This window comes from Anolis carolinensis, unplaced genomic scaffold (genome assembly GCF_035594765.1).
Source record: "Anolis carolinensis isolate JA03-04 unplaced genomic scaffold, rAnoCar3.1.pri scaffold_14, whole genome shotgun sequence".
Classification (NCBI taxonomy): domain Eukaryota; kingdom Metazoa; phylum Chordata; class Lepidosauria; order Squamata; family Dactyloidae; genus Anolis; species Anolis carolinensis.
Window position 1 is genome coordinate 7,713,494 of NW_026943825.1, and position 27,574 is coordinate 7,741,067.

Sequence of the window (27,574 nt, forward strand, 5' to 3'; positions counted from 1 at the left end):
GGACTCAGCGCGAGTGACGTTTCAGTTCCTCCAATCAGAATGCAGTAAACAGATGGCCACATTTCCTAGCCAATGACAAGAAAGAACGCATCAAGCTACAGACGGTGGAGGAAACATTCCATCGAAGTGGGCGGGGAGAAGAAGAGAGTGACAAAGGGTTCCAGCCAATCAGGAGAAAGGGGCGTGTCCCTCGGGGCCTACAGCTTTGTGGTGGGTAAGTGGGGGGAAAAAGGGGTCCCTATCGCCTCATGTCTTCATAATGGTGGGATTGGGAAGAGGGGCAAACTCTGGGGTGGGAGAAAGGTAGATTAAAGGACAGTGAAGGGAGGAGTCAGCTGGGCTTGCCTTCTCTGGGAGGCTTTCAAGCAGAGGCTGCATAGATGGCCCTCTGTTGGGAGGGCTTTGATTGTGTCTTCCTATGGCAGAATAGGTTGGAATGGATGGCTCTTGGGGTCTCTTCCAAGTCTAGGATTCTATATTAATAATAATAATAATAACCTTTGATAATAACATCTGATAATCAGGCTGGATGGCTCTCTGTTGGGAGGGCTTTGATTGTGTCTTCCTATGGCAGAATAGGTTGGAATTGATGGCTCTTGGGATCTCTTCCAAGTCTAGGATTCTATATTAATAATAATAATAATAACCTTTGATAATAATATCTGATAATCAGGCTGGATGGCCCTCTGTTGAGAGGGCTTTGTTTGTGTCTTCCTATGGCCGAATAGGGTTGGACTGTATGGCTTTTGGGGTCTCTTCCAAGTCTAGGATTCTATATTAATAATAATAATAATAACCTTTGATAATAATATCTGATAATCAGGCTGGATGGCCCTCTGTTGAGAGGGCTTTGTTTGTGTCTTCCTATGGCCGAATAGGGTTGGACTGTATGGCTTTTGGGGTCTCTTCCAAGTCTAGGATTCTATATTAATAATAATAATAATAACCTTTGATAACAACATCTGATAATCAGGCTGGATGGCTCTCTGTTGGGAGGGCTTTGATTGTGTCTTCCTATGGCAGAATAGGTTGGAATTGATGGCTCTTGGGATCTCTTCCAAGTCTAGGATTCTATATTAATAATAATAATAATAACCTTTGATAATAATCTCTGATAATCAGGCTGGATGCCCCTCTGTTGGGAGGGTTTTGATTGTGTCTTCCTATGGCAGAATAGGGTGGACTGTATGGCTTTTGGGGTCTCTTCCAAGACTAGGATTCTATATTAATAATAATAATAATAACCTTTGATAATAATATCTGATAATCAGGCTGGATGCCCCTCTGTTGGGAGGGTTTTGATTGTGTCTTCCTATGGCAGAATAGGGTGGACTGTATGGCTTTTGGGGTCTCTTCCAAGTCTAGGATTCTATATTATTAATAATAATAATAATCTTTGATAATAATATCTGATAATCAGGCTGGATGGCTCTCTGTTGGGAGGGCTTTGTTTGTGTCTTCCTATGGCCGAATAGTGTTGGACTGTATGGCCCCTGGGGTCTCTTCCAAGTCTAGGATTCAATAATAATAATAATAATAATAATAATAATAATAATAATAATAATAATAATAATAACCTTTGATAATAATATCTGATAAGCAGGCTGGATGGCCCTCTGTTGGGAGAGGTTTTGATTGTGTCTTCCTCTGGCAGAATAGGCTTGGACTGGATGGCCGTTGGGGTCCCTTCCAACTCTAGGATTCTATAATAATAATAATAATCATGATAATAACCACCTTTTATAATAATAATGATGGTGATGATGGAATCGCTTCCTCTGGGAAGCTTCAAGCAGAGGCTGGATGGCCCTCTGTTGGGAGGGCTTTGATGGTGTCTTCCTATGGCAGAATAGGGTTGGACTGGATGGTCCTTGGGGTCCCTTCCAACTAGGATTCTATCGTAGTAGTAGTAGTAATAATAATAATAATAATAATAATAACCACCTTTCATAATAATAATGATGGTGATGATGGAATCGCTTCCTCTGGGAAGCTTTCAAGCAGAGGCTGGATGGCCCTCTGTTGGGAGGGCTTTGATGGTGTCTTCCTCTGGCAGAATAGGGTTGGACTGGATGGTCCTTGGGGTCCCTTCCAACTCTAGGATTCTATAATAATAACAACAACAACAACAATAATAGGGTTATTGTATGTTTTCTGGGCTGTATGGCCATGTTCTAGAAGTATTCTCTCCTGATGTTTCGCCCACATCTATGGCAGGCATCCTCAGAGGTTGTGAGATGTCTGAAGATGCCTGCCATAGATGTGGGTGAAACGTCAGGAGAGAATACTTCTAGAACATTGCCATACAGCCCGAAAAACATACAACAATCCTGTGATCCCGGCCATGAAAGCCTTCGACAACACAATAATAATAATAATAATAATGACCACCTTTCATAATAATAATGATGGTGATGATGGAATCGCTTCCTCTGGGAAGCTTTCAAGCAGAGGCTGGATAGCCCTCTGTTGGGAGGGCTTTGTGCTAATTTTTTATTTTGTAAAGAAACATAATACATCGAAAGTGGTGGAACAATATATTCATAGGATAGTGAGGGAGGCGAAAGTTCTGAAAGTAGGTGAAGAGAGAAAAACGAAGGGGGGAGGGAAGAAAGAAAGAAAAAATTAGAAGGAAGAAAAAAAAGAATTAAAAAAAATTGTTGACTTCCCATCTTGACCTCGGAGTTTTCTCTTTAGTTGATTATTGGTAGTTTCCCTTAGTCTCTTTTAGCTTAAACTGTTTTATATTGTAGATAAGTCTATCGTGAAGTCAATTCTTCTTTTTATCAAGAATTTTATGAAGTTTGTCCAGTCTGTTTTATTTTTACCTTCTCTTATTTTTTCTGTTAGCTTATCCATTTGTGCTGGGAGGGCTTTGATGGTGTCTTCCTATGGCAGAATAGGGTTTGACTGGATGGCCCTTGGGGTCCCTTCCAACTCTAGGATTCTATAATAATAATAATGTCCACCTTTTATAATAATAATGATGGTGATGATGGAATCGCTTCCTCTGGGAAGCTTTCAAGCAGAGGCTGGATGGCCCTCTGTTGGGAGGGCTTTGATGGTGCCTTCCTCTGGCAGAATAGGCTTGGACTGGATGGCTCTTGGGGTCCCTTCCAACTCTAGGATTCTATAATAATAATCATCATCATCATCATAACCTATTAGACATCAAATTAGGTTATGATTTTACAAATGAAGCACCAAAACTTCATGTTATACAACAAATTTGACAGAAAAAGTAGTTCATTACACATTAATGCTATGTAGTTATTACTGTATTTATGAATTTAGCACCAAAATATCACGATGTATTGAAAACATTGACACTTTTTATCTAAGTGTGCTTATTGTTTATTGGTATATGTGATTTTATTTGTTTATGATTTGTTTTTATTGCTGAGTTTTATATTGCTTATTGCCTGGGCTTGGCCCCATGTAAGCCGCCCCGAGTTCCCTCGGGGAGATGGGGCAGGGTATAAAAATAAAATTATTATTATTATTATTATTATTATTACAAAAATGCATTGGATAATCCAGAACGTTTGATAAGCGAGTCTTGGATAAGTGAGACTCTACTGTATATTGATATAATACAATATAGTAATTTATTGTCAGTATTGTGCTATGCTAATCATATAAAAGCATTAGGCCCGGGCTGTGGCGCAGGCGAGAGAGCAAGCCAGCTGCAATTAACTGCAATGAATCACTCTGACCAGGAGGTCATGAGTTCGAGGCCCGCTCGGAGCCTATATTTGTCTTGTCTTTGTTCTGTGTTAAAAGGCATTGAATGTTTGCCTATATGTGTAATGTAATCCGCCCTGAGTCCCCTTCGGGGTGAGAAGGGCGGAATATAAATGCTGTAAATAAATAAATAAATAAATAAATAAAAGGTCCCAGGTTCCAATCCTGGGAGCGGAGTGAGCGCCTGCTGTTGCTCCAGCTCCTGCCAACCTAGCAGTTCCAAAACATGCCAATGTGAGTAGATCAATAGGTACCTCTCTGGCGGGAAGGTAACGGCGCTCCATGCAGTCATGCCAGTGGCCCCATGACCTTGGAGGTGTCTATGGACAACGCCGGCTCTTTGGCTTAGAAATGGAGATGAGCACCAACCCGCAGAGTCAGACATGACTGAACTTAACGTCAGGGGAAACCTTTACCTTTCTATTATTATTAATATTACATGTATATCTATATATATAAAAGAGTGATGGCATCACGGCGACCCACAAAACAACAAAACTACAGGCCCCCCAACCTCGAAATTTGACAACACAACCCATCATCCATGGCTCTAGGTTGATACAACAAAAAGAAAAGAAAAATAAAGTCCTAATTAGAGAGAGAAGAATAATTGCTTTTATCCAATTGCTGCCAGTTAGAAGGCTAAGCTCCACCCACTTGGTCTCCTAGCAACATACTCAGCCCAGGGGACAGGCACAAGAGTTTGGAGAGACCCCTAAGGGCCATCCAGCCCAACCCTTTCTACTATGCAGCAGGACACAATCCAAGCATTCCCAACACATGGATAACGTATAAATACTATACAATACTACACAGGGACATAGACCCCCTCTACCCTCACCACTTTCACAGTACACAAACAACCAAATGCATACTAAACATAAAGACAACCATACAACAGACGTTCAATACCACCACTACCACAACAAGTTCTCACCAACACCACCAGACAAGCCACAGCAACACGTGGCCGGGCATAGCTAGTATATTATAATATTAGGTTTGGACTGTATATTAAAGTGACGGAGTGTCTTCTCTTGGTGTCCCACAGGAGTCCGGGCTATGCGAGCGTGAGAGAGGCCTGGGCATGGAGTTCCCCAACCACAGCCAGAACGTGCTTCGGAGCCTGTGGGAGCAGCAGCATGACGGCTTCCTGTGCGACTGCACCGTCCTGGTGGGCAGCACCCAGTTCCTCGCCCACCGGGCCGTGCTGGCCTCCTGCTCCGCCTTCTTCCACATGTTCTACAAGGAGCGGCTGGACAAGCGGGACCTGGTGTCCATCAACAACGAGATCGTCACTGCCCCGGCGTTCGGGCTCTTGCTGGAGTTCATGTACAAAGGCAGCCTGTCGTTCAACGACATGCCGGTCGAGGACGTCTTGGCGGCGGCTAGTTTCCTGCACATGAATGACATCGTCAAGGTGTGCAAGAAGAAGCTCCAGGCCCGCGTGCCGACCGAAGCGGACAGCACCAAGCGGGAAGAGGAGGCTCCGGGTGCTTCCAAGCTCCAGCCTCCGATGCCCGAGTCCCAGCCCTTCCCGTTGCCGGAAAACGGCAAAAAGGAGGAGCGGAAAGGAGGCGAGAAGGCCGCTTTGGAGGAAACGGCGGCCGCCTCCACTTTGGACGTGGCAGATACAACGCAGCCAGGCATGGAAATCACTCCACCACAACAACAACCACCACCACCCATCGTTGACATTTCTTTCTCTAGTCCCAGCAGTTCCACCGAAACGATATCGCACAATAGCTTTCCTCTAGCAAATGAAGGTTCTTCTCATACAGATCACGCTCCAGGCGTGTTTTATCAGAAGGAAACAAACCGGCCTTCCGTCAAAGTCAAAGTGGAGGCCATCGTGATTTCCGACGAGGAGACGGACGCGACGGAGCAACTGGAAGGACAGGGAACGGAGTTGAGATTGGAAAGTATCTTCCACAGGTCCGCCCCGGAGGCAGGGTTACCTGGAAGGTGCGGGCGCCATTTGGACGCCTTCGAAGACCCCGCCGGGATGGATGACGTGGCCTCGGAGAGCGGCTTCCTCTCCCAAGAGCACCTCCCGTACCACATGCTCCCCATGCCCGGCGGACAGGGCTTCTCGAACGTGGTGACGCCGCCCCTCCACGAGCAGATGTACCTGCCGGACTTCGAGTCCCACTCCGGCTTCGGCATCTTCACCGACGACGTGCCCACCTGCAAGACCTGCGGGAAGACCTTCTCGTGCTCCTACACGCTCCGGCGCCACGCCACCGTCCACACACGGGAGCGGCCCTACGAGTGCCGCTACTGCATGCGGAGCTACACGCAGTCCGGGGACCTCTACCGCCACATCCGCAAGGCCCACAACGAGGACCTGGCGGCCAAGCGGTGCAAACAGGACATGGAGAACCCCTCGTAGGTCTCTCATCGATCCCCTACGAGTCGTTCCCAGCGGAGAACAATATTCTTTCTATTGCCGACGGCTTTCATGGCTGGAATCACTGGGTTGCTGTCTCATGAAAATCTTTTGTTTATATGTTCTCTAACTTAACTCGCATAGACTCATTATGTCCGTGTGACACACTTAAACACTGCCACCGATGTACACAAATGTGTCGTGACACGCCGTCTGAAAGCTCTGCTCTAGATTTGACTCTGGCTCTTCAAAGATTCATTCGTTCGGGACAATGCGGCTTCACATCCAAAGCCACATAAAAGTCACCAAGGCAAGTTTTTAAACATTTTCCTGTTCCATGTATTTATTTATGTCCAAGCTCACCTGGGCACAAGTAATAGGATGTTGCGATGGTTATTTTTGCTCAGTATCTCTTGGTGTGCAGGTGTCGGGTTCTCTTCTCCCAGTTGTGCTGTGGGTCAGTCTTCCACCAGAAACAGCACCAAGACACACGCTGGTAGATTCCAACAGGTTTAATTGTACAGAATACCAGAACCTTCTCTTTGGCCCATTTATATAGGGGTTCTCACATACCAGAGGGTAATTGAGGTTTTATGGCTGGCCCGTTTTATGGCTGGCAGCCGACCGGAGATGTCAAAGATTGGAGATCATGACAGCAGTGTCTGCAGACTGACCAACGTAGTGTTCCCAAATATATTTATTTCACGTACACAAAGGAACCTGTGCCTTACCTAAGTTGCACTGCCTCCTTCTGTTTTACGCACCCTTGCTCATATCCTATTCCTTTTTTGAGCCGATCCGGAGAAAAAACTTGCCAGCAGCCTCTGATTCATGGGACTTTTGTGGTGAAATGTGTGTTTCCCAATGTTTTCGTTCTGTAAAGCGGCCTCACTGCCAAGGAAACAACGCTTGAAATTAAAAGTGGTGCCCTAAACGCTTATGCGTGGCCTCTTTTTTTGTGCTGCATGTGTCTTTGCCATTCCCCTTTGTAATTATTAAAGCCATATTATTATTATTATTATTATTATTATTATTATTATTATTATACTAATACAATATAATAACATTAATTATATATTATATATTAAATGTAATATTACTAATAATTTTACCATATAATCCAAATTCTTCATCTGACTGAACATATCGAGGAAGGCTATGAGAAAGGCTGCATTACGGAAACAGTCTTTGTGGACCTTACGGCAGCCTATGACACGGTGCAACATAGAAAAATGCTGCATAAAGTCTACCATATCACCCGGGACTTTGACTTCACAAAAACTGTCCAGACCCTCTTAGAAAACCGCAGCTTCTATGTGGAGTTTCAGGGCCAGAAAAGCAGATGGAGGAGGCAAAAGAATGGTTTACCCCAAGGCAGCGTTCTTGCACCGATCTTATTTAATATCTTCACGAACGATCAGCCACAACCTCCACTCACAAAGAGCTTTATATATGCTGATGACCTTGGCCTTACAACACAAGCAAAAGATTTTGAAACAGTTGAAAAGCAACTCACCAATGCCTTGAAAGACCTCTCCAGCTACTACAAAGAGAACCACCTGAAGCCTAACCCTGCCAAGACACAAGTGTGTGCTTTCCACCTACGTAACCGCGAAGCCAACAGGAAACTGAAAGTTACTTGGGAAGGCCAAGAGCTCGAACACTGTTTCCATCCTAAATACCTTGGTGTCACCTTAGACCAGGGGTCCCCAAACCAAGGCCCGGGGGCCAGATGCGGCCCTTCAAGCTCATTTACCTGGCCCCTGCCCTCAGTTTTATAATATTATATTTTATATCACTTTTAATAATATAATATTGTATATACATATAATATTGATAGCAATATTATAATGTAATACAATGTAATACTAATAATAATACCATTTAATAATATTAATTATATATTATATATTACATGTAATATTACTAATAATATTACAATATAGTGGTATAATTCAATATAGTAATATATAATGCTAATATTGTTCTATGCTAATAATATAATATATTGTATATAGATATAAATTGTAAGCCGCTCAGGGTGAGAAGGACAGGATATAAATGTAGCAAATAAATAAATTATAAATAAATAAAATTTTGACTTAGGCTCGCCCAAAATCTGAAATGACTTGAAGGCACACAACAGCAATAATCCTAATTAACTTGACTATCTTGTTGGCCAGAAGCAGGTCCACACTTCCCATTGAAATCCTGATCGGTTTGAGTTGGTTAAAATTGTTTTTATTTTTAAATATTGTATTTTTCTTTTGTTGTTGTTGTTGTTGTTTTTGCACTACAAATAAGACATATGCAGTGTGCATAGGAATTTGTTCATTTTTTTTTCTTCAAATGATCATTTGGCCCCTCAACAGTCTGAAGGATTGTGGACCGGCCCTCTGCTTTAAAAGTTTGGGGACCCCTGGCCTAGGGGATAAAAGCCTCGTAACTTGAAGGATGGGTTGCTGCCCTGAAAGCTGCCAGGTTTGAATCCCACCCGGGGAGAGCGTGGATGAGCTCCCTCTATCAGCTCCAGCTCCATACGGGGACATGAGAGAAGCCTCCCATAAGGATGGTAAAACATCAAAACATCCGGGCGTCCCCTGGACAACATCCTTGCAGACGGCCAATTGTTTCACTCCAGAAGCAACTCAGCTTGCTCATGATACGAAAAAAAAACCTGTTACATTTGTCTATGGTGCAAAACTGAAATCTTTACAAGGTCTGCAGCCTTCTCTACCAAAGAGTGTTGACGTCCGAACAAACTACGTCCCAGAAGTCGTTACAACGAGCCGCAGCAGTTCAAATGATGCCAAACTGCAGTAATTCTATTGTGTAGACCAGGGGTCCCCAAACTAAGGCCCGGGGGCCGGGTGCGGCCCTCCAAGGTCATTTACCTGGCCCCCGCCCTCAGTTTTATAATATAATATTTTATATCAGTTTTAATAATATAATATATTGTATATACATATAATATTGATAATAATATTATGTTATACAATATAATACTAATAGTAATACCATATACTAATATTAATTATATGTTATATATTACATATTATATAATAGTATAGTGGTATAATTCAATATAGTAATATATAATGTTAATATTGTGTTATGCTAATAATATAATATATTGTATGTACATACAGCTGCTCTGAGTCTCCTTTGGGGTGAGAAGGGTGGGATATAAATGTAATAAATAAATGCAGTAAATAAATAATTAGTTTTAGACGTAGGCTCAGCCAAAGTCTGAAATGACTTGAAGGCACACAACAACAACAACAGTCCTAATTAACTTGACTATCTCATTGGCCAGTAGCAAGCCCACACTTTCCATTGAAATCCTGATAGGTTTATGTTGGTTTAAATTATTTTCATTTTTAAATATTGTATTGTTCTTTCATTGTTGTTGTTGTTTTGCACTACAAATAAGACATATGCAGTGTGCATAGGAATTTGTTCGTTTTCCCTCCCCAAATGATAATTCGGCCCCTCAACAGTCTGAAAGATTGTGGACCGGCCCTTTGCTTAAAAAGTTTGAGGACCCCTGGTTTAATGAATGAATTATGATGGCTTTAACTCGGTCCGGACTAAGGTTTACGTGCAAGGTTTATGTGGACGAATGGATTAAGTATTTTATTATACTGTTTTAAATGTATTTATGGGATTGTTTTAAATTGATTGTTTTATATTGCTATGTTTTATTTTTCTATTGTATTGTGAGCCGCCCTGAGTCCCTTCGGGTGAGAAGGGCGGCATATAAATGATGGAAATAAATAAAATAATAAATAAATAAACCTACACCTGTTGATAAACTCTACAAGTTAGCTGGCATTGCCCCTCCTGACGTGCGACGGGAAGTTGCTGCTAACGGTGAGAGAAAAAAGGTCGAACATTGTGAAAGCCACCCACTGCATGGCTATCAGCCTCCTCCCACCAGACTCAAATCAAGGAAGGGCTTCATGAGAACCACCACTCCTCTTGATGTTCCTCCAGCAACAGCAAGGGTGTCTCTCTGGGCAGCTAAACCTGGCAATTCTAACTGGATGGCCCCCCAAGAGGGTCTTCCTTCCTCCAGGGGCAAACCAAGAATGGGCAACATGGAAGTCCCTGAACAGACTCAGATGCGGAGTGGGCAGATCTAAAGACAACTTGGCAAGGTGGCACTACCTGGAGGAATCCTCCACCTTGTGTGACTGTGGAGCTGAACAAACAACTCCGCATATGTATGCTTGCCCACAATGCCCTGCCTCATGCACGGAGGAGGAGTTGTTTAAAGCTACAGACAGATTTCTGTCAGATTTGTGGTAAAACGATGTTTTGGTGCTTAATTTGTAAAATCATAACCTAAATTGATGTTTAATAGGCTTTTCCTTAATCCCTCCTTATTATCCAAGATATTCACTTATCCAAGCTTCTGCCGGCCCGTTTAGCTTGGATGAGTGAGACTCTACTGTAATATATTATATGTACTATATCAATATTATATTGTAATATTATTAGTAATATTACATGTACTATATAACATATAATTAGTATTATGAAATTGTATTACAGTAGAGTCTCACTTATCCAAGCTAAATGGGCCGGCAGATTGACAGACCCAGTCTTTTAAACTTGTACATGCCTATCTATATTTTATAAATGCATTTTATGAATGTTATATGTAAGTTAATTTTTTAACTGATTTATAGTGTATTGTACTGTTTTTATATGTCTGTTTTATTGTAAGCCGCCCTGAGTCCCCTGTTGGGTGAGAAGGGCGGGATATAAATATTGTAATAAATAAATAATAAGAAGAGATCAAGGAAAAGCCTATTAAACATCAAAATAGGTTATTATTTTACAAATTAAGCACCAAAACATCATGTTAATCAACAAATGTGACAGAAAAAGTAGTTCAATACGCAGTGATGCTATGCAGTAATTACTGTATTTATGAATTTAGCACCAAAATATCACAATGTTTTGAAAAGATTGACTACAAAAACATTGACTACTAAAAGGCAGACTGCATTGGATAATCCAGAACGTTGGATAAGTGAGACTCTACTGCATATATTTAATACATTTAGCGGCTTACAAATTAAATTTACATACAATAATATATTATTAGCATAGCACAATACTGGCAATAAATTACTATATTGTACTATATCAATATTGTATTGCAATATTATTAGTAATATTACATGTACTATATAATATATAATTATTATTATGATATTGTATTATTAGCATTATATTGTATTACAATATTATATTGCATATACAATATATTATAATATTACTAGCTGTGCCCGGCCACGCGTTGCTGTGGCAAAGTGGTGGTGGTATTGGTTAAAAATTGTTGTGTAATTTTTATTTGACGTAATTTGTATTTTTAAATTATTTTTATTGTAAGTTATCTTTTTATTTATTATATTTTATTATTTTCTTGTATTACTTTTAGTTATTTTCTGTTATTATAGTATTTTATTGTATGAATTTTTTAGTGTTTTTTTATTATTTTTTATTGGGTTACTAGGAGACCAAGTTGGAGGAGCTTAGCCTTCTAACTGGCAGCAATTGGATAAAAGCAATTGTTCCTCACTCTCTAATTAGGACTTTATTTTTCTTTTCTTTTTGTTGTATCAACCTAGAGGCGTGGATGATGGGTTGTGTTGTCAAATTTCGAGGTTGGGGGGCCTGTAGTTTTGTTGTTTTGTGGGTCGACGTGATGCCATCACTCTTTTATATATATAGATATTGTATATGCATATAATATAGATAATATTATAATGTAATACAATATAATATTACTAATAATACAATATAAAAATTATTATATATTACATGTAATATGACTACTAATATGGTATAGTGGTATAGTACAATATAGTGATATAAAATGTTCTATGCTAATAATATAATATATTGTATATACATATAATATTGATAATACTGTAATACAATATAATAATATAATAATACAGTAGAGTCTCACTTATCCAAGCTAAACGAGCCGGCAGAATGTTGGATAAGCAAATACGTTGGATAATAAGGAGGGATTAAGGAAAAGCCTATTAAACATCAAATTAGGTTATTATTTTACAAATTAAGCACCAAAACATCATGTTAATCAACAAATTTGACAGAAAAAGTAGTTCAATACGCAGTGATGCTATGTAGTAATTACTGTATTTATGAATTTAGCACCAAAATATCACAATGTTTTGAAAAGATTGACTTCAAAAACATTGACTACTAAAAGGCAGACTGCGTTGGATAATCCAGAATGTTGGATAAGTGAGACTCTACTGCATATATTTATTTAATACATTTAGAGGCTTACAAATTACATACAATAATATATTATTAGCATAGCACAATACTGGCAATAAATTACTATATTGTACTATATCAATATTGAATTGTAATATTATTAGTAATATTACATGTACTATATAATATATAATAATTATTATGATATTGTATTATTAGCATTATATTGTATTACAATATTATATTGCATATACAATATATTATAATATTACTAGCTGTGCCCGGCCACGCGTTGCTGTGGCAAAGTGGTGGTGGTATTGGTTAAAAATTGTTGTGTAATTTTTATTTGACGTAATTTGTATTTTTAAATTATTTTTATTGTAAGTTATCTTTTTATTTATTATATTTTATTATTTTCTTGTATTAGTTTTAGTTATTTTCTGTTATTATAGTATTTTATTGTATTAATTTTTTAGTGTTTTTAATTATTTTTTATTGGGTTGCTAGGAGACCAAGTTGGAGGAGCTTAGCCTTCTAACTGGCAGCAATTGGATAAAAGCAATTATTCCTTTCCCTCTAATTAGGACTTTATTTTTCTTTTCTTTTTGTTGTATCAACCTAGAGGCGTGGATGATGGGTTGTGTTGTCAAATTTCGAGGTTGGGGGGCCTGTAGTTTTGTTGTTTTGTGGGTCGCCATGATGCCATCACTCTTTTATATATATACTAGCTGTGCCCGGCCACGCGTTGCTGTGGCGTTGTCTGGTGGTGTTGGTGAGAAATTGTTGAGGTCGTGGTGGTATCGAATGTCTATTGTATGGTTGTCTTTATGTTTAGAATGCACACTGAAGTGGATTATATGGCAGTGTGGAGTCAAGATAATCCAGTTCAAAGCAGATAATATAAGATTCTAAATGAGTTATATAGCTGTGTGGAAGGGCCTTGAGTCTACACTGCCATATAATCCAGTTCAGATCTGATAATCTGTGGAAGAGGCCTAAGTGAGGCCTAAGTCTGCTTGTCCCCTGGGCTGAGTAGGTTGCTAGGAGACCTGGGGGAGTGTTTTTAAGATTTTTTTAAAAAGATATTTTTAAAATGTTTTTAAATTGTTAGATTTTATCCTTCTTGTAAGCCACCCCGAGCCCTAGGGGAGTGGCGGCATATAAGTTTAAATAATAAATAAATAAAATAAATAAGTGGGCGGAGCTTAGCCTTCAAACTGGCAGCAATTGGATAAAAACTATTATTCCTTTACCTCTAATTAGGACTTTATTTTTCTTTTCTTTTTGTTGTATCAACCTAGAGGCGTGGATGATGGGTTGTGTTGTCAAATTTCGAGGTTGGGGGGCCTATAGTTTTGTTGTTTTGTTGGTCGCCCTGATGCCATCACTCATTTATATATATAGACTAGCTGTGCCCGGCCACGCGTTGCTGTGGCAAAGTATGGTGGTATGGGAAATAAAGTATTGACGAATAGGTGGTAGTTAAGGTAAAGGGTAAAGGTTTCCCGTGACGTTAAGTGCAGTCGTGTCTGAGTCTGGGGGTTGGTGCTCATCTCCATTTCTAAGCCGAAGAGCCGGCGTTGTCCGTAGACACCTCCAAGGTCATGTGGGATGACTGCATGGAGCGGCAGCAATTGGATAAAAACAAATTAGATAATCTGTGGAAGAGGCCTAAGAGAGGCCTAAGTCTGCCTGTCCCCTGGGCTGAGTTGGTTGCTAGGAGACCAAGTGGGCAGAGATTAGCCCTCTAACTGGCAGCAATTGGATAAAAACAATTATTCCTCTCCCTCTAATTAGGACTTTATTTTTCTTTTCTTTTTGTTGTATCAACCTAGAGGCGTGGATGATGGGTTGTGTTGTCAAATTTCGAGGTTGGGGGGCCTGTAGTTTTGTTGTTTTGTCCGCTGCCCTGATGCCATCACTCATTTATATATATAGATAGATATATTATTGTAAATTATATATGAACTCCACTTGCCTAATTTCCACCAGGCCTCACAACCTCTGAGGATGCCTGCCATAGAGGGTGGGCGAAACGTCAGGAGAGAATGCTGCTTCTGGAACATGGCCGGCAAACTCAGCAAGAGAACTTCCCAAACTTTTTCTGGGGGAGCGGGGGGCCCCCATGTTGCTAGGGGGGAAAGTTCCTCCCTTCCGCCTCCAGGGAGCCAATCAGGAGGCGGAGAGGGGCGCGGTGGGCGTGGCGGAGGCGCTCCCACGTGACCCTTTCAAACGCGTTCCCTTTGTCTGGGCCGGGAGAGGGACTCCGGGGCGGCGGACGCGAAGGAAGCGCTTCGGCGTGGCCATGGCTTCGCTCTGGTCCGGCCACGAGCGGCTCCGGATCGGGGAGCGGCTCCAGGCCAGCCTGGCCGGGATCCTGGAGCTGGACCTGCTCCGGGAGAGGCAGAGGGACGCCGTGGAGGGCGCCCTCACGGAGGGAGACGCACCGCAACAGGTGGGCCAACGCTGAGGGAGATCTGAGGAGACAGAAACAGGCGCCAAACCCAGGCCTGGTGCGAAGAGGAGGATTTAGAGTTCACTCTCCCTCTCTTCCAGAGCCCTTCTGGGCATATCATGCAGTTTGGAACCGCGTTAGGTGGCCAGTGTAGACCCATATAATATACAATCTATATATATAAATGAGTGATGGCATCACGGCGACCAACAAAACAACAAAACTACAGGCCCCCGAACCTCGAAATTTGTCAACACAACCCATCATCCACGCCTCTAGGTTGATACAACAAAAAGAAAAGAAAAATAAAGTCCTAATTAGAGGGAGAGCAATAATTGTTTTTATCCAATTGCTGCCAGTTAGAGGACTAATCTCTGTCCACTTGGTCTCCTAGCAACCAACTCAGCCCAGGGGACAGGCAGACTTAGGCCTCACTTAGGCTTCTTCCACAGATTATCTAATTTGCACTGGATTATATGGCAGTGTAGACTCAAGGCCCTTCCACACAGCTATATAACCCATTTAGAATCTTATATTATCTGCTTTGCACTGGATTATCTGGACTCCACACTGCCATATAATCCACTTCAGTGTGCATTTTATACAGCTGTGAAGAAGGGGCCTCATATAATCCAGTTCTAAGCAGATAATATAAGATTATAAATATAATATGTAATAATTACTGTGATATAGAATCATAGAATAGTAGAGTTGGAAGAGACCTCATGGGCCATCCAGTCCAACCCCATTCTGCCAAGAAGCAGGAAATCGCATTCAAAGCGATTAATAATAATACAGAACAATATAATCTCTAAAATCAGGACAGTAAATAAAGAGCAACACTCTGAAAGCATAAGCCACAGCAACGCGTGGCCGGGCAAAGCTAGTGATATATAATAATATAATATATTGTGTATACATATTGATAATAATATTATAATACAATATAATAATAATACAATATAATATGTATTATATATTGTATATTACATGTAACATTACTAAGAATATTGCAGTATAGTGATATAGTATATTGTAATACGATATGATACTAATAATACAATCTATATATATAAACGAGTGATGGCATCAGGGCAGCGGACAAAACAACAAAACTACAGGCCCCCCAACCTCGAAATTTGACAACACAACCCATCATTCACGGCTCTAGGTTAATACAACAAAAAGAAAAGGAAAAGAAAGTCCTAATTACAGGGAGAGGAATAATTGCTTTTATCCAATTGCTGCCAGTTAGAAGGCTAAGCTCCATTCCCTTGGTCTCCTAGCAACCCACTCAGCCCAGGGGACAGGCAGAGTTAGGCCTCTTCTACACTGCCTATAAAATACAGATTACCTGATTTTAACTGGATTTTATGGCAGTGTAGACTCAAGGCCCTTCCATGCAGCTATATTACCCATTTATAATCTTATATTATCTGCTTTGAACTGGATTATCTTGATCCCTAACTGCCATATAATCCACTTCAGTGTGCATTTTATACAGCTGTGTAGAAGGGGCCCCTCATAATCCAGTTCTAAGCAGATAATATAAGATTATAAATATAATACGTAATAATTACTGTGATATAATAATACAGAACAATATCATCTCTAAAATCAGGACAGTAAATAAAGAACAACACTCTGAAAGCATAAGCCACAGCAACGCGTGGCCGGGCAAAGCTAGTAATATAATATATTGTGTATACATATACTATTGATAATAACATTATAATGTAATACAATATGATAATACAATATATTATTTATTTATTTGCTATATTTATATCCCGCCCTTCTCACCCCAAAGGGGACTCAGAGCGGCTTACAAATTAAATCTACATACAATATTATATTATTAGCATAGCACAATGCTGGCAATAAATTACCACGTTGTACTATATCAATATATTGTAATATTATTAGTAATTTTACATGTAAAATGCCTCCGGTGGCCTAGGGGATAAAAGCCTTGTGACTTGAGGGTTGGGTTGCTGACCTGAAGGCTGCCAGGTTCGAATCCCACCCGGGGAGAGCGCAGATGAGCTCCCTCTATCAGCTCCAGCTCCATGCGGGGACATTAGAGAAGCCTCCCACAAAACATCAAAACATCCGGGAGTCCCCTGGGCAACGTCCTTGCAGACGGCCAGTTCTCTCACTCCAGAAGCAACTCAGGTTGCTCCTGACACGAAAAAAAGTAAAATATAATAATAATAATAATAATAATAATAATAATAATAATAATAATAATAATATATTGTATTATTAGTATTATATCGTATTACAATATAATATTATGAATATACACCCTGGTGGTGGCGCAGAGTGTTAAAGCGCTGAGCTGCTGAACTTGCAGACCGAAAGGTCCCAGGTTCAAATCCCGGGAGCGGAATGAGCGCCCGCTGTTAGCCCGAGCTCCTGCCAACCTCGCAGTTTGAAAACATGCCAATGTGAGTAGATCAATAAGTACCACTCCGGCGGGAAGGCAGCGGCGCTCCATGCAGTCATGCCAGTGGCCACATGACCTTGGAGGTGTCTACGGACAACTCCGGCTCTTCGGCTTAGAAATGGAGATGAGCACCAACCCCCAGAGTCGGACACGACTGGACTTAACGTCAGGGGAAAACCTTTACCTTTTTATACAATATGTTATGATATTATTATAGTATATTGCATGTAACATTACTACTAATATTGCAGTTTAGTGATTGTATTATACTGTATTACATTATAATATTATCAATAGTACAGTAGAGTCTCACTTATACAAGACTCGCTTATCCAAGTTTCTGGATTATCCAAGCCATTTTTGTAGTCAACATTTTCAATATATCGTGATATTTTGGTGCTAAATTTGTAAATACAGTAATTACAACATAACATTACTGCGTTTTGAACTGCTTTTTCTGTCAAATTTGTTGTAAAACATGATGTTTTGGTGCTTAATTTGTAAAATCATAGCCTAATTTGATGTTTAATAGGCTTTTCCTTAATCCCTCCTTATTATCCAAGATATTCGCTTATCCAAGCTTCTGTCGGCCCGTTTAGCTTGGATAAGTGAGATTCTACTTTATATATGAAGGCAGACTGCCTTGCATAATACAGAACCTTGGATAAGTGAAGCTTGGATAAGTGAGACTGTACTGTATTATTATTATTATTATATCTCTTTTTTTCCCGCTACAAGGAGACTCAAAGCATTTTAATACCATTTACTATTTACCATGAACTATGTATGAAGGCAGACTGCCTTGGATAATACAGAACCTTGGATAAGTGAGACTCTACTGTATATAGTTCTCAGGCAGGGGAGGGATTTCTCGAGATCGGAGGGGATGTTTTGAGCTCTGGTTCGCCCCGAACGCATGGGTTTCTGAACATGGCCAGCAACTAGTAAGATTAGGCAGGTGTCCGGAGTGTTGTGGAAGAGGATTGCAAATGTCGACGTGGCAGATGGGCAATTAATGCAAAAGGCAACCTGGAGAGAGGAGAAGGAGGAGGAGGTCTTGGGCTGGGGAGATATTGCACTTGCCATTGTGTTTGTAGCAAAGCCTCTTTTACTAAAGGGCAGCATGTTTGGAATGCTTAAAGCATTGCATGCACAGCTTCCTTTCTGGACCTGTGAGCGATGGGTGTTGGTCAACCTGTCCCCTACATTCAGACCAAAACAAAGCACCTGCTGTTTGTCAGATCCATTTCCTGCTTGGCACTTTGCCTTGGAGCCCAACCTCACTCTCTTTAGGGCGAGTTGTGATAATAATAATTTTTAAAAAAACGCTTTAAGCCAGTGCTTCTCAACCTTAACCCCTTAATGTAGCGACCCCTTAATGCAGTTCCACATGTTGTGATGCCCCCCACCCACAAACATAAAATTATTTTATGGTTTTTCAGTCTAACAGCTGAATTACCTGTGTGCCATTACATCAGGGGTTCTCAACCTTCCTAATGTGGTGGCCCCTTAATGCAGTTCCCCATGTTGTGAAGGGGCCGCCACATTAGGAAGGTTGAGAACCACTGTTTAGCTGCAGTTTCTCATAATGCATTACATTAATCCTATTTGTTATTTATTAAAACCCTTGAGTAATCATAGATTAATCCTGGCTAAGGTGTCTGGTGGAGTATAATGCATTTTCCCAATGTTCCTGTACGGAAGACATTTCTAAACCTATCAATCCCCATGGGACATATGGATCCCAGCCTTGATCCAATTAAGTCATTTTTGCAATTACCCTCGCCTTAAGTGGAACCAGGAGCCCCTGATGGCGCAGCGTGTTCAACCACTGAGCTGCTGAATTTGCTGACCGAAAGGTTGCAGGTTCGAATCCGGGGAGCGGAGCGAGCTCCCACTGTCAGCCCCAGCTTCTGCCAACCTAGCAGTTTGAAAGCATGCAAATATGAGTAGATCAATAGGTACAGCTCCTAACGGCGCTCCATGTTTTCCTTCAAATAGGAAGAAGACAGGAACGGATTGCCGGTGGTCGCTGCCAAAATGGACTGGACCAAATCGGAAGACTCGTTTGGCACATCGGAACACTCCGAGACGAATCTTGGGGCCGGACGTGCTGATGCCGTGGACAAAGCGTGCCTTGGGATGAAAATCGTCACAGAGCAGCTCCTCCTGCCCCGCAAGAAAACCGGAATCAATGGAGACAATGCCCAGGAGATGGCGGAGGTGGATTCTAGGCCAAGCTCAGGTACGTCCGAACCATTGGTGGGGAAAATTCCAACTCCTATCTTATAGGAGCGAGTTCTATTTTTTGTTAAGTGAAGAAATATTTTTATTTTATCTGTCCTATGAGTGGATTAATATTGGTCTAGACAAAAACTCAACAAAAGGTACTGTATATACTCGAGTATAAGCCTAGTTTTTCAGTCCTTTTTTTAAGACTGAAAAAGCCCCCCTCGGCTTATACTCGGGTGAGGGTCCTGGTTGGCTTATATTTGGGTCAGCTTATACTCGAGAATATATATTATTGTTCTCTTATTATTGGTATTATTACATTTATTATTTTTCTCTATTATTGTTGCTACTATTACATTTATTTTACTCTATTTTATTATTATTATTATTATTATTATTATTATTATTAATACATTTATTATTTCACTCTGATCTTATTCTTACAGTAGAGTCTCACTTATCCAACATAAACGGGCCGGCAGAACGTTGGATAAGCGAATATGTTGGATAATGAGGGATTAAGGAAAAGCCTATTACACATCAAATTAAGTTATGATTTTAGAAATTAAGCACCAAAACCTCATGTTTAACAACAAATTTGACAGAAAAAGTAGTTCAATACGCAGTAATGCTATATAGTAATTACTGTATTTACAAATTTAGTACCAAAACATCACAATGTATTGAAAACATTGACTACAAAAACACTGACGACTAAATGACAGACTGCGTTGGATAATCCAGAACGTTGGATAAGCAAATGTTGGATAAGTGAGACTCTGCTGTATTATTATATTGATTATTTTACTCTATTTATTACTACATGTATTATTTTACTCTGTTTATTATTATTACATGTATTATTTTACTCTATTATTATTAAAAGGATACATAAGCACATTTACATTGAAGAAGATGAGAATAATGATTTAATCAGAGTTGGACAGTCTTATCTTAAATTAGAGCTTTATGTAAATATTCAAAAACATTTAACCTACTGATGCCTCAATCTAATTCTGTTTTTATTTCTGAAATTTACAACTCTTGGCTTACACTGGAGTCAATGTTTTCCCAGTTTTTTTGTGGTAAAATTAGGTGCCTCGGCTTATATTCGGGTCGGCTTATACTCGAGTATATACAGTATATCCACAGCAGGGTGTGTAATCTCCTTCTGGCCTTGTTTTCCCACCGTAGGGTTCTACGACACCAGCGAAATGGGCTCCCTGTCGGATTCCTGCGCTTCCATGCACAGCGATGGGCCTTCGGGGTTGCCCTGCGGCTCTGGCTCCATTACTCACCTGCCGGGATTCAGAGAGAACGGTTTTGCCCGTCCGCACTCAACAGACGAAGCCGCCGTCCGCCTCCTGGACCTCCAAATTCAGCACCTCACCTTGGCAGCGAACCTTCCCGATGCCATCAACAGGAGACCAGTATCAACAGGTGAGAATAGGTACACCCCTCCTTTGCATTGCTGAGATATTTACATTGATTCATAACAACAGCAAAATTACAAGTGTTCTGGGCAGTTGTACATTGCCTTTGGATCCCATAGGACCTTTTCAAAGCTCTCTGCTTGGGCAGTGATGGCACAGTCGTCAGCATAGATTAAACTCTCTGTCCCTTCTGTTGTATTGTTAGTTTTATTTTTCATTGTTGGATTGTATGTTGTGTATTTATGTTTATTACTTGTATTATTTTTAAATTGTTGTATGCTTCTGTCTTTATTGTGTGTATTGTATTGTACTGTATTGTATTTTTCTCATGTTATTTTAGGGGAAACGGTATACTCGAGTATAAGCCTAGTTTTTCAGCCCATTTTTAGGACTAAAAAAACCTCGACTTATATTCAGGTCGGCTTATACTGAAGTATATATGGTACAGTAGAGTCTCACTTATCCAACGTTCTGGATTCTCCATTTTGTAGTCAATGTTTTCAATATATCATGATATTTTGGTGCTAAATTTGTAAGTACAGTAATTACTACATAGCATGAATGTGTAATGAACTACTTTTTCTGTCAAATTTGTTGTATAACACGATGTTTTGCTGCTTAATTTGAAAAATCAAAACCTAATTTGATGTTTAATAGGCTTTTTCTTAATCTCTCCTTATTATCCAACATATTCACTTATCGAAGATTCTGCCGGACCGTTTATGTTGGATAAGTGAGACTCTACTATATATTTATTATTTTTCTCTATTATTATTGGTATTGTTACATTTATTATTTTACTCTATTATTATTATTACATTTATTATTTTACTCTTGTTGTTACTTTTACATTTATTTTACTCTATATCATTATTAATATATTTATTATTTTACTCTATTATTACATTTATTATTTTACTGAATTTATTATTATTACTATTATCATCACATTTATTATTTCGCTCTATTATTATTAAAAGAATACATAAGCACATTTACATTGAAGAAGATGAAAATAAAGATTTAATCACAGTTGAATAGTCATATCTTAAATTAGTTTGATGTAAAGATTCAAAAACATTTAAACTACTGATGCCTCAATTAATGTAATTTTATTGGTATCTCGTCTTATACTGGAGTCAATGTTTTCCCAGTTTTTGGTGGTAAAATGAGGTGCTTCGGCTTATATTCGGGCCGGCTTATACTTGAGTATATACAGTAAATAAAGTGTTTGTTGTTGTTATTGACACAACAACATTGTATGACACAGCAAACAAGATGGACATGCTGGATTTCGTATCACAAAATCACAAGTCGAACACTTCCCAAGTGTCTAGGACTGTGTGATGTATTTTCGGATGATGATGCAGATCCCAGTAAGGTGGCCTTTTGCAGTTTGCAGATGGTGATTTTGTCAATGTGTATTGTTTTCAAATGCCGGCTGAGATCTTTTGGCACGGCACCCAGTGTGCCCATCACCACCGGGACCACCTGTACTGGTTTCTGCCAGAGTCTTTAAAGTTCAATCTTGAGGTCCTGATAGCGGCTGAGTTTTTCGTGTTGTTTTTCATCTATGCGACTGTCACCTGGGATGGCAACATCAATGATCCAAACCTTGTTCTTTTCCACAACTGTGATGTCTGGTGTGTTGTGTTCCAGAACTTTGTCAGTCTGGATTCAGAAGTCCCACAGTATCTTTGCATGCTCATTTTCCAATACTTTTGCAGGTTTGTGATCCCACCAGTTCTTTCCTGCTGGGAGGTGGTACTTGAGGCATAAGTTCCAATGAATCATTTGGGCCACATAGTTGTGCCTCTGTTTGTAGTCTGTCTGTGCGATTTTCTTACAGCAGCTGAGGAGATGATCAATGGTTTCGTCGGTTTCCTTGCACAGTCTGCATTTTGGGTCATCAGCTGATTTTTCAATCTTGGCCTTAATTGCCTTTGTCCTGATGTCTTGCTCCTGGGCTGCAAGGATCAGGCCTTCTGTCTCCTTCTTCAGGGTCCCATTCGTGAGCCAGAGCCAGGTCTTCTCCTTATCAGCTTTTCCTTCAATTTTGTCAAGGAACTTTCCATGCAGTGTTTTGTTGTGCCAGCTGTCAGCTCTAGTTTGTAGTGCGGTTTTCTTGTACTGGTTTTTTGTCTGCTGTGTTTTGAGGAGTTTCTGATTTTTGACTTCAATCAAAGCAGGTTCTTCCCTTTGCTTTCCATATTCTGCCAGGGCATGTTCTTCTTCTTTGACTGCTTGTTTTACTTGTAAGAGTCCTATGCCCCCTGATCTTCTAGGCAGATATAGCCGGTCAACATCACTGCGAGGGTGCAGTGAATGATGAATGGTTATGAGTTTTCTTGTTTTTCTGTCCAAATTGTCCAGTTCCACCTGTGTCCAATTTATAATGCCAGCAGTCTATCTTATGACAGGTATGGCCCAAGTGTTTATGGCCTTGATGGTGTTGCCTCCATTGAACTTGCTTTTGAGAATTTTTCTGAACCTTTGTGTGTATTCTTTGCTGACCACAGTTTTCACATGTTCATGCTTGATGTTGTCCAGCTGTAGTATGCCCAGATATTTATAGGCCTCTGGCTGGTGACACTTTATTGTTTGGCCATTGGGCATATTTATGCCCTCACTTTCAATGATTTTTCCCTTCTTCAATGCCACTGTCAAACATTTGTCCAAACCAAACTCCATGTTGATATCAGTGCTAAAAATTCAGACAGTGTTGGTCAGAGACTGGATTTCAGTTTCCGTTTTCCCATATAGCTTCAGGTCATCCATGTACATCAAATGTGAAATTTTGTGAGAATTCTTAGATATTTGATAGCCGAGATTTGTTGTTTGTAATATTATTATTATTATTATTATTATTATTATTATTATTATTATTAGAGTCTGCACAAGCTCACCCTTACTTCCATCTTGTCTCCTGCTCATTTCCCAATACTTTTGCAGGTTTGTGATCCCACCAGTTCTTTGCTGCTGGGAGGTGGTACTTGAGGCATAAGTTGCAATGAATCATTTGGGCCACATAGTTGTGCCTCTGTTTGTAGTCTGTCTGTGCGATTTTCTTACAGCAGCTGCAATCTTCTATTATTATTATTTATGTATTTATTTCCTTCCCTATTGCAGGAGACCTTGAGTTCCTCTTGGGCCTGGGAGACTTGTCCCTCTCGTTTCCAAAGAACCCGTGCCTCCAGTTGCTGCAGTACAAGGCCGACCTCGTGTCCCGCAACACCAGCGAAGTCTACCACTACCCGAGCCCGTTGCATGCGGTGGCCCTGCAGAGCCCACTCTTCACCAGCAGCCTCTCCCAGAGCTCATCCCAGGAAGATTTTGACGAGCCCCCCCTGGAAGCTATCCTGGACGAGCCCCCAAAAGGAGTGGGCTCCCGCTCCCAAGAACAGCGGACAGTGCAGCTGGATCAGTATATTGCCAAGCTGGTGCTGCGCTATAAGTGCCGTTCCATCGCCAGCAGGACGGACAGCGGATCTCTAGCGGCGTATCAGAAGAGCCTGTCCATGTCGTCCGTCTGCAGTTCTGTGCTTGGCGCTGTCCAGCTCCTCGCCCCGGTCCCGGGGTGGAAGATCCGGCGACACATCTCCACCCGTTCCCATTTACGCTCGCAGGATCCTCATGTTGTGGACTTCTCTGTCTCCACCCGATCCAACGTCACGAACCTTGTGAAGGCAAACGAACCGTCGGTGCTGTCTCTCCCCGACCCTCTCCCGTGGTGCCCGGAGCCTACTTTTGTCCCGTACCCGGTGGGTTCGGAGAGAGGACTTCCGCACTGGACTCCCTCCAGAAAGGCGTCCTCCTTGCCGCAGGAGAAGCTCTACCGAGGCAAACATATGTCCCGGGAGTTGGTGAAAAGGCCCGAGAGGCAGGAGAAGACGTCCGAGAGGAGTTGGCCGAGTCCGCGGGAGTTGCTGAACCGCCTGAGCCTCCGTCGCCGGCTTTCCCCTCACGCCGGGAACCTGGCCTGCGCCAGCTCGGAAATGAACGTCAACGCCACGCGTCACGCGTCCAGCAAGGGCAAACCCGTCAAGCCCAAATGGACCTCCGTCATGGAGATTTCCAGTCGGACTCCGCCTCGGCCACAGCTCTTCCGCCCGCCTCCAATGCTGGCCCACCACCTCGCCTTCTCCTCCGACTCTCCCAACTCGTTTTGCTTCTTGGAGGGCTTTGAGCGGTCGCTTACTGCCACCACCAGCAGCTCCAGCCTGGCCAAGGTTGAAGCCACAAGTGCCATCAACCTGAATGGAGACTGGATTCTCCAGCAGCTTGGGGACGGGTGGCCCCACACCGCGGACTCCACCGACGTGCCGGTCCGCAGAGTCAAGCTCCACCGCAGCCGCTCCTTTAAGGAGTTCAAGAAGGCCATGTCACGCTCACTCAGGGGTTCCAGGGCCACCAAGTAATTCCCTAAACCAGTGGCTCCCAACCTTCCTAATGCTGTGACCCCTTGATACAGTTCCTTGTGTTGTGGTGACCCCCAACCATAAAATTATTTTACGGTTTTTCAGTCTAACAGCTGAGTTACCTGTGTGCCATTACACCAGTGGTTCTCAACCTTCCTAATGCTGCGACCCCTTGATACAGTTCCTCATGTTGTGGTGACCCCCAACCATAAAATTATTTTACGGTTTTTCAGTCTAACAGCTGAGTTACCTGTGTGCCATTACACCAGTGGTTCTCAACCTTCCTAATGCCGCAACCCCTTGATACAGTTCCTCATGTTGTGGTGACCCCCCAACCATAAAATTATTTTATGGTTTCTCAGTCTAACAGCTGAGTTACCTGTGTGCCATTACATCAGTGGTTCTCAACCTTCCTCATGCCGCAACTCCTTAATACGGTTCCTCATGTTGTGATGACCCCCAATCATAAAATTATTTTACGTTTTTTCAGTCTAACAGCTGAGTTACCTGTGTGCCATTACATCAGTGGTTCTCAACCTTCCTCATGCCACGACCCCTTAATACGGTTCCTCATGTCGTAGTGAATCCCAACCCTAACATTTTCGTTGCGACTTCATAACTCTCATTTTGCTACTATTATGAATTGTAATATCTGATATGCAGGATGTATTTTCATTCACTGGATCCAATTTAGCACAAATACGCCCAAATTTGAATACTGGCGGGGTTGGGAGGGAATGGATTGTGTCACCTGGGAGTTGTCGTTGCTGGGATTTATAGTTCTCCTACACTCAAAGAACATTCTGACCTCCACCAGCGATGGAACTGAACCAAACTTGGCACACGGAAGTCCCATGACCAACAGGAAATACTGGAAGGGTTCGGTGGGACCTTGAGTTTGGGAGTTGTAGTTCATCTACATCCAGAGAGCACTGCGGACTCAAACAATGATGGATCTGGACCAAACTTGGCACCAATGCTCAATAGGCCCAAATGTGAACACTGGTGGAGTTTGGGGAAAATAGACCTTGACATTTGGGATTTGTATTTCACATATATGGTAAATCATTCTGTGTTGTCACATGAACTGAAGTCTTGGGATAACTAGTAGTTTTGAACCAAAATAGTGACGCTGAGCTCTGATGCTCTTGGGATATTTTAATTTGTGGAGGCAAGTTCTCAGAGGAACAGCGAGACCATGGAATACCTTTGTTTTCTAATAAAGATCTCTTCTGGCATTTCCTCTTTCCTTCTGTGGTAGAATAAACGTAGACACAGGCAATTCTTCCTAACTTGTCAACTATTGAGCATATGGCCTACTAGGGCTTTCAAAAATAGGGTTGTTGTATGTTTTCCGGGCTGTCTGGCCATGTTCTAGAAGTATTCTCTCCTGACGTTTCGCCCACATCTATGGCAGGCATCCTCAGAGGCTGTGAGGTCTGTGGGAAACCAAGCAAGGAAGGTTTATATATATATCTGTGGAAAGTCCAGGGTGAGAGAAGAACTCCTGTCAGTTGGAGGCCAGTGTGAATGTTGTAGTTAATCACCTTGATTAGCATTGAATAGCTTCATCTCCTGGCTTCTTCCTGCCTGGGGGAATCCTTTGTTCAGAGTCGTTAGCTGCCCCTGGTTCCCATGTCTGGAACTCCTCTGTTTTCAGAGTGTTGCTTCTTATTTATTCTGATTTTTGAGGTTTTTTTAAATACTGGTAGCCAGTGGGCACAGAAGCAATAATGGTAAAGTAGAGTCTCACTTATCCAACATAAATGGTCTGGCAGAACATTGGATAAGCGAATATGTTGGATAATAAGGAGAGATTAAGGAGAAGCCTATTAAACACCAAATAAGGTTATGATTTTACAAATTAAGCACCAAAACATCATGTTATACAACAAATTTGGCAGAAAAAGTAGTTCAGTATGCAGTAATGCTACGTAGTAATTACTGTATTTACGAATTTAGCACCAAAATATCACGATGTACAGTACAGTAGAGTCTCACTTATCCAACGTTCTGGATTATCCAACGCATTTTTGTAGTCAATGTTTTCAATACATCGTGATATTTTGGTGCTAAATTCGTAAATACAGTAATTACTACATAGCATTACTGCGTATTGAACTACTTTTTCTGTCAAATTTGTTGTATAACATGTTTTGGTGCTTAATTTGTAAAATCATAACCTAATTT

The 27,574-nt window shown here is 41.2% G+C and overlaps 2 protein-coding genes across 3 annotated transcripts; both read left to right on the forward strand.

The window, feature by feature from the left end:
- Positions 1–57: 57 nt before the first annotated feature.
- On the forward strand, positions 58–9,934 carry zbtb3 (zinc finger and BTB domain containing 3). 2 transcript variants are annotated; one of them, XM_062965472.1, is made up of 2 exons: positions 58–210; positions 4,796–9,934. In XM_062965472.1, exons 1-2 carry the CDS (start codon positions 73–75, stop codon positions 6,134–6,136), a joined length of 1,479 nt encoding a protein of 492 aa, XP_062821542.1. In that variant the 5' UTR covers positions 58–72; the 3' UTR covers positions 6,137–9,934. The 2 variants fall into 2 exon arrangements, with proteins under 2 accessions (XP_062821542.1, XP_062821543.1); XM_062965473.1 differs by having other exon boundaries at positions 162–214.
- Positions 9,935–14,507: 4,573 nt separating this feature from the next.
- LOC103281597 (uncharacterized) lies at positions 14,508–26,622 on the forward strand. The gene is made up of 4 exons (XM_008123503.3): positions 14,508–14,852; positions 19,303–19,546; positions 20,728–20,973; positions 24,096–26,622. The coding sequence occupies exons 1-4, from the start codon at positions 14,523–14,525 to the stop codon at positions 25,382–25,384; spliced, it is 2,109 nt and encodes a 702-aa protein (XP_008121710.2). The 5' UTR covers positions 14,508–14,522; the 3' UTR covers positions 25,385–26,622.
- The last annotated feature ends 952 nt before the right edge of the window (positions 26,623–27,574 follow it).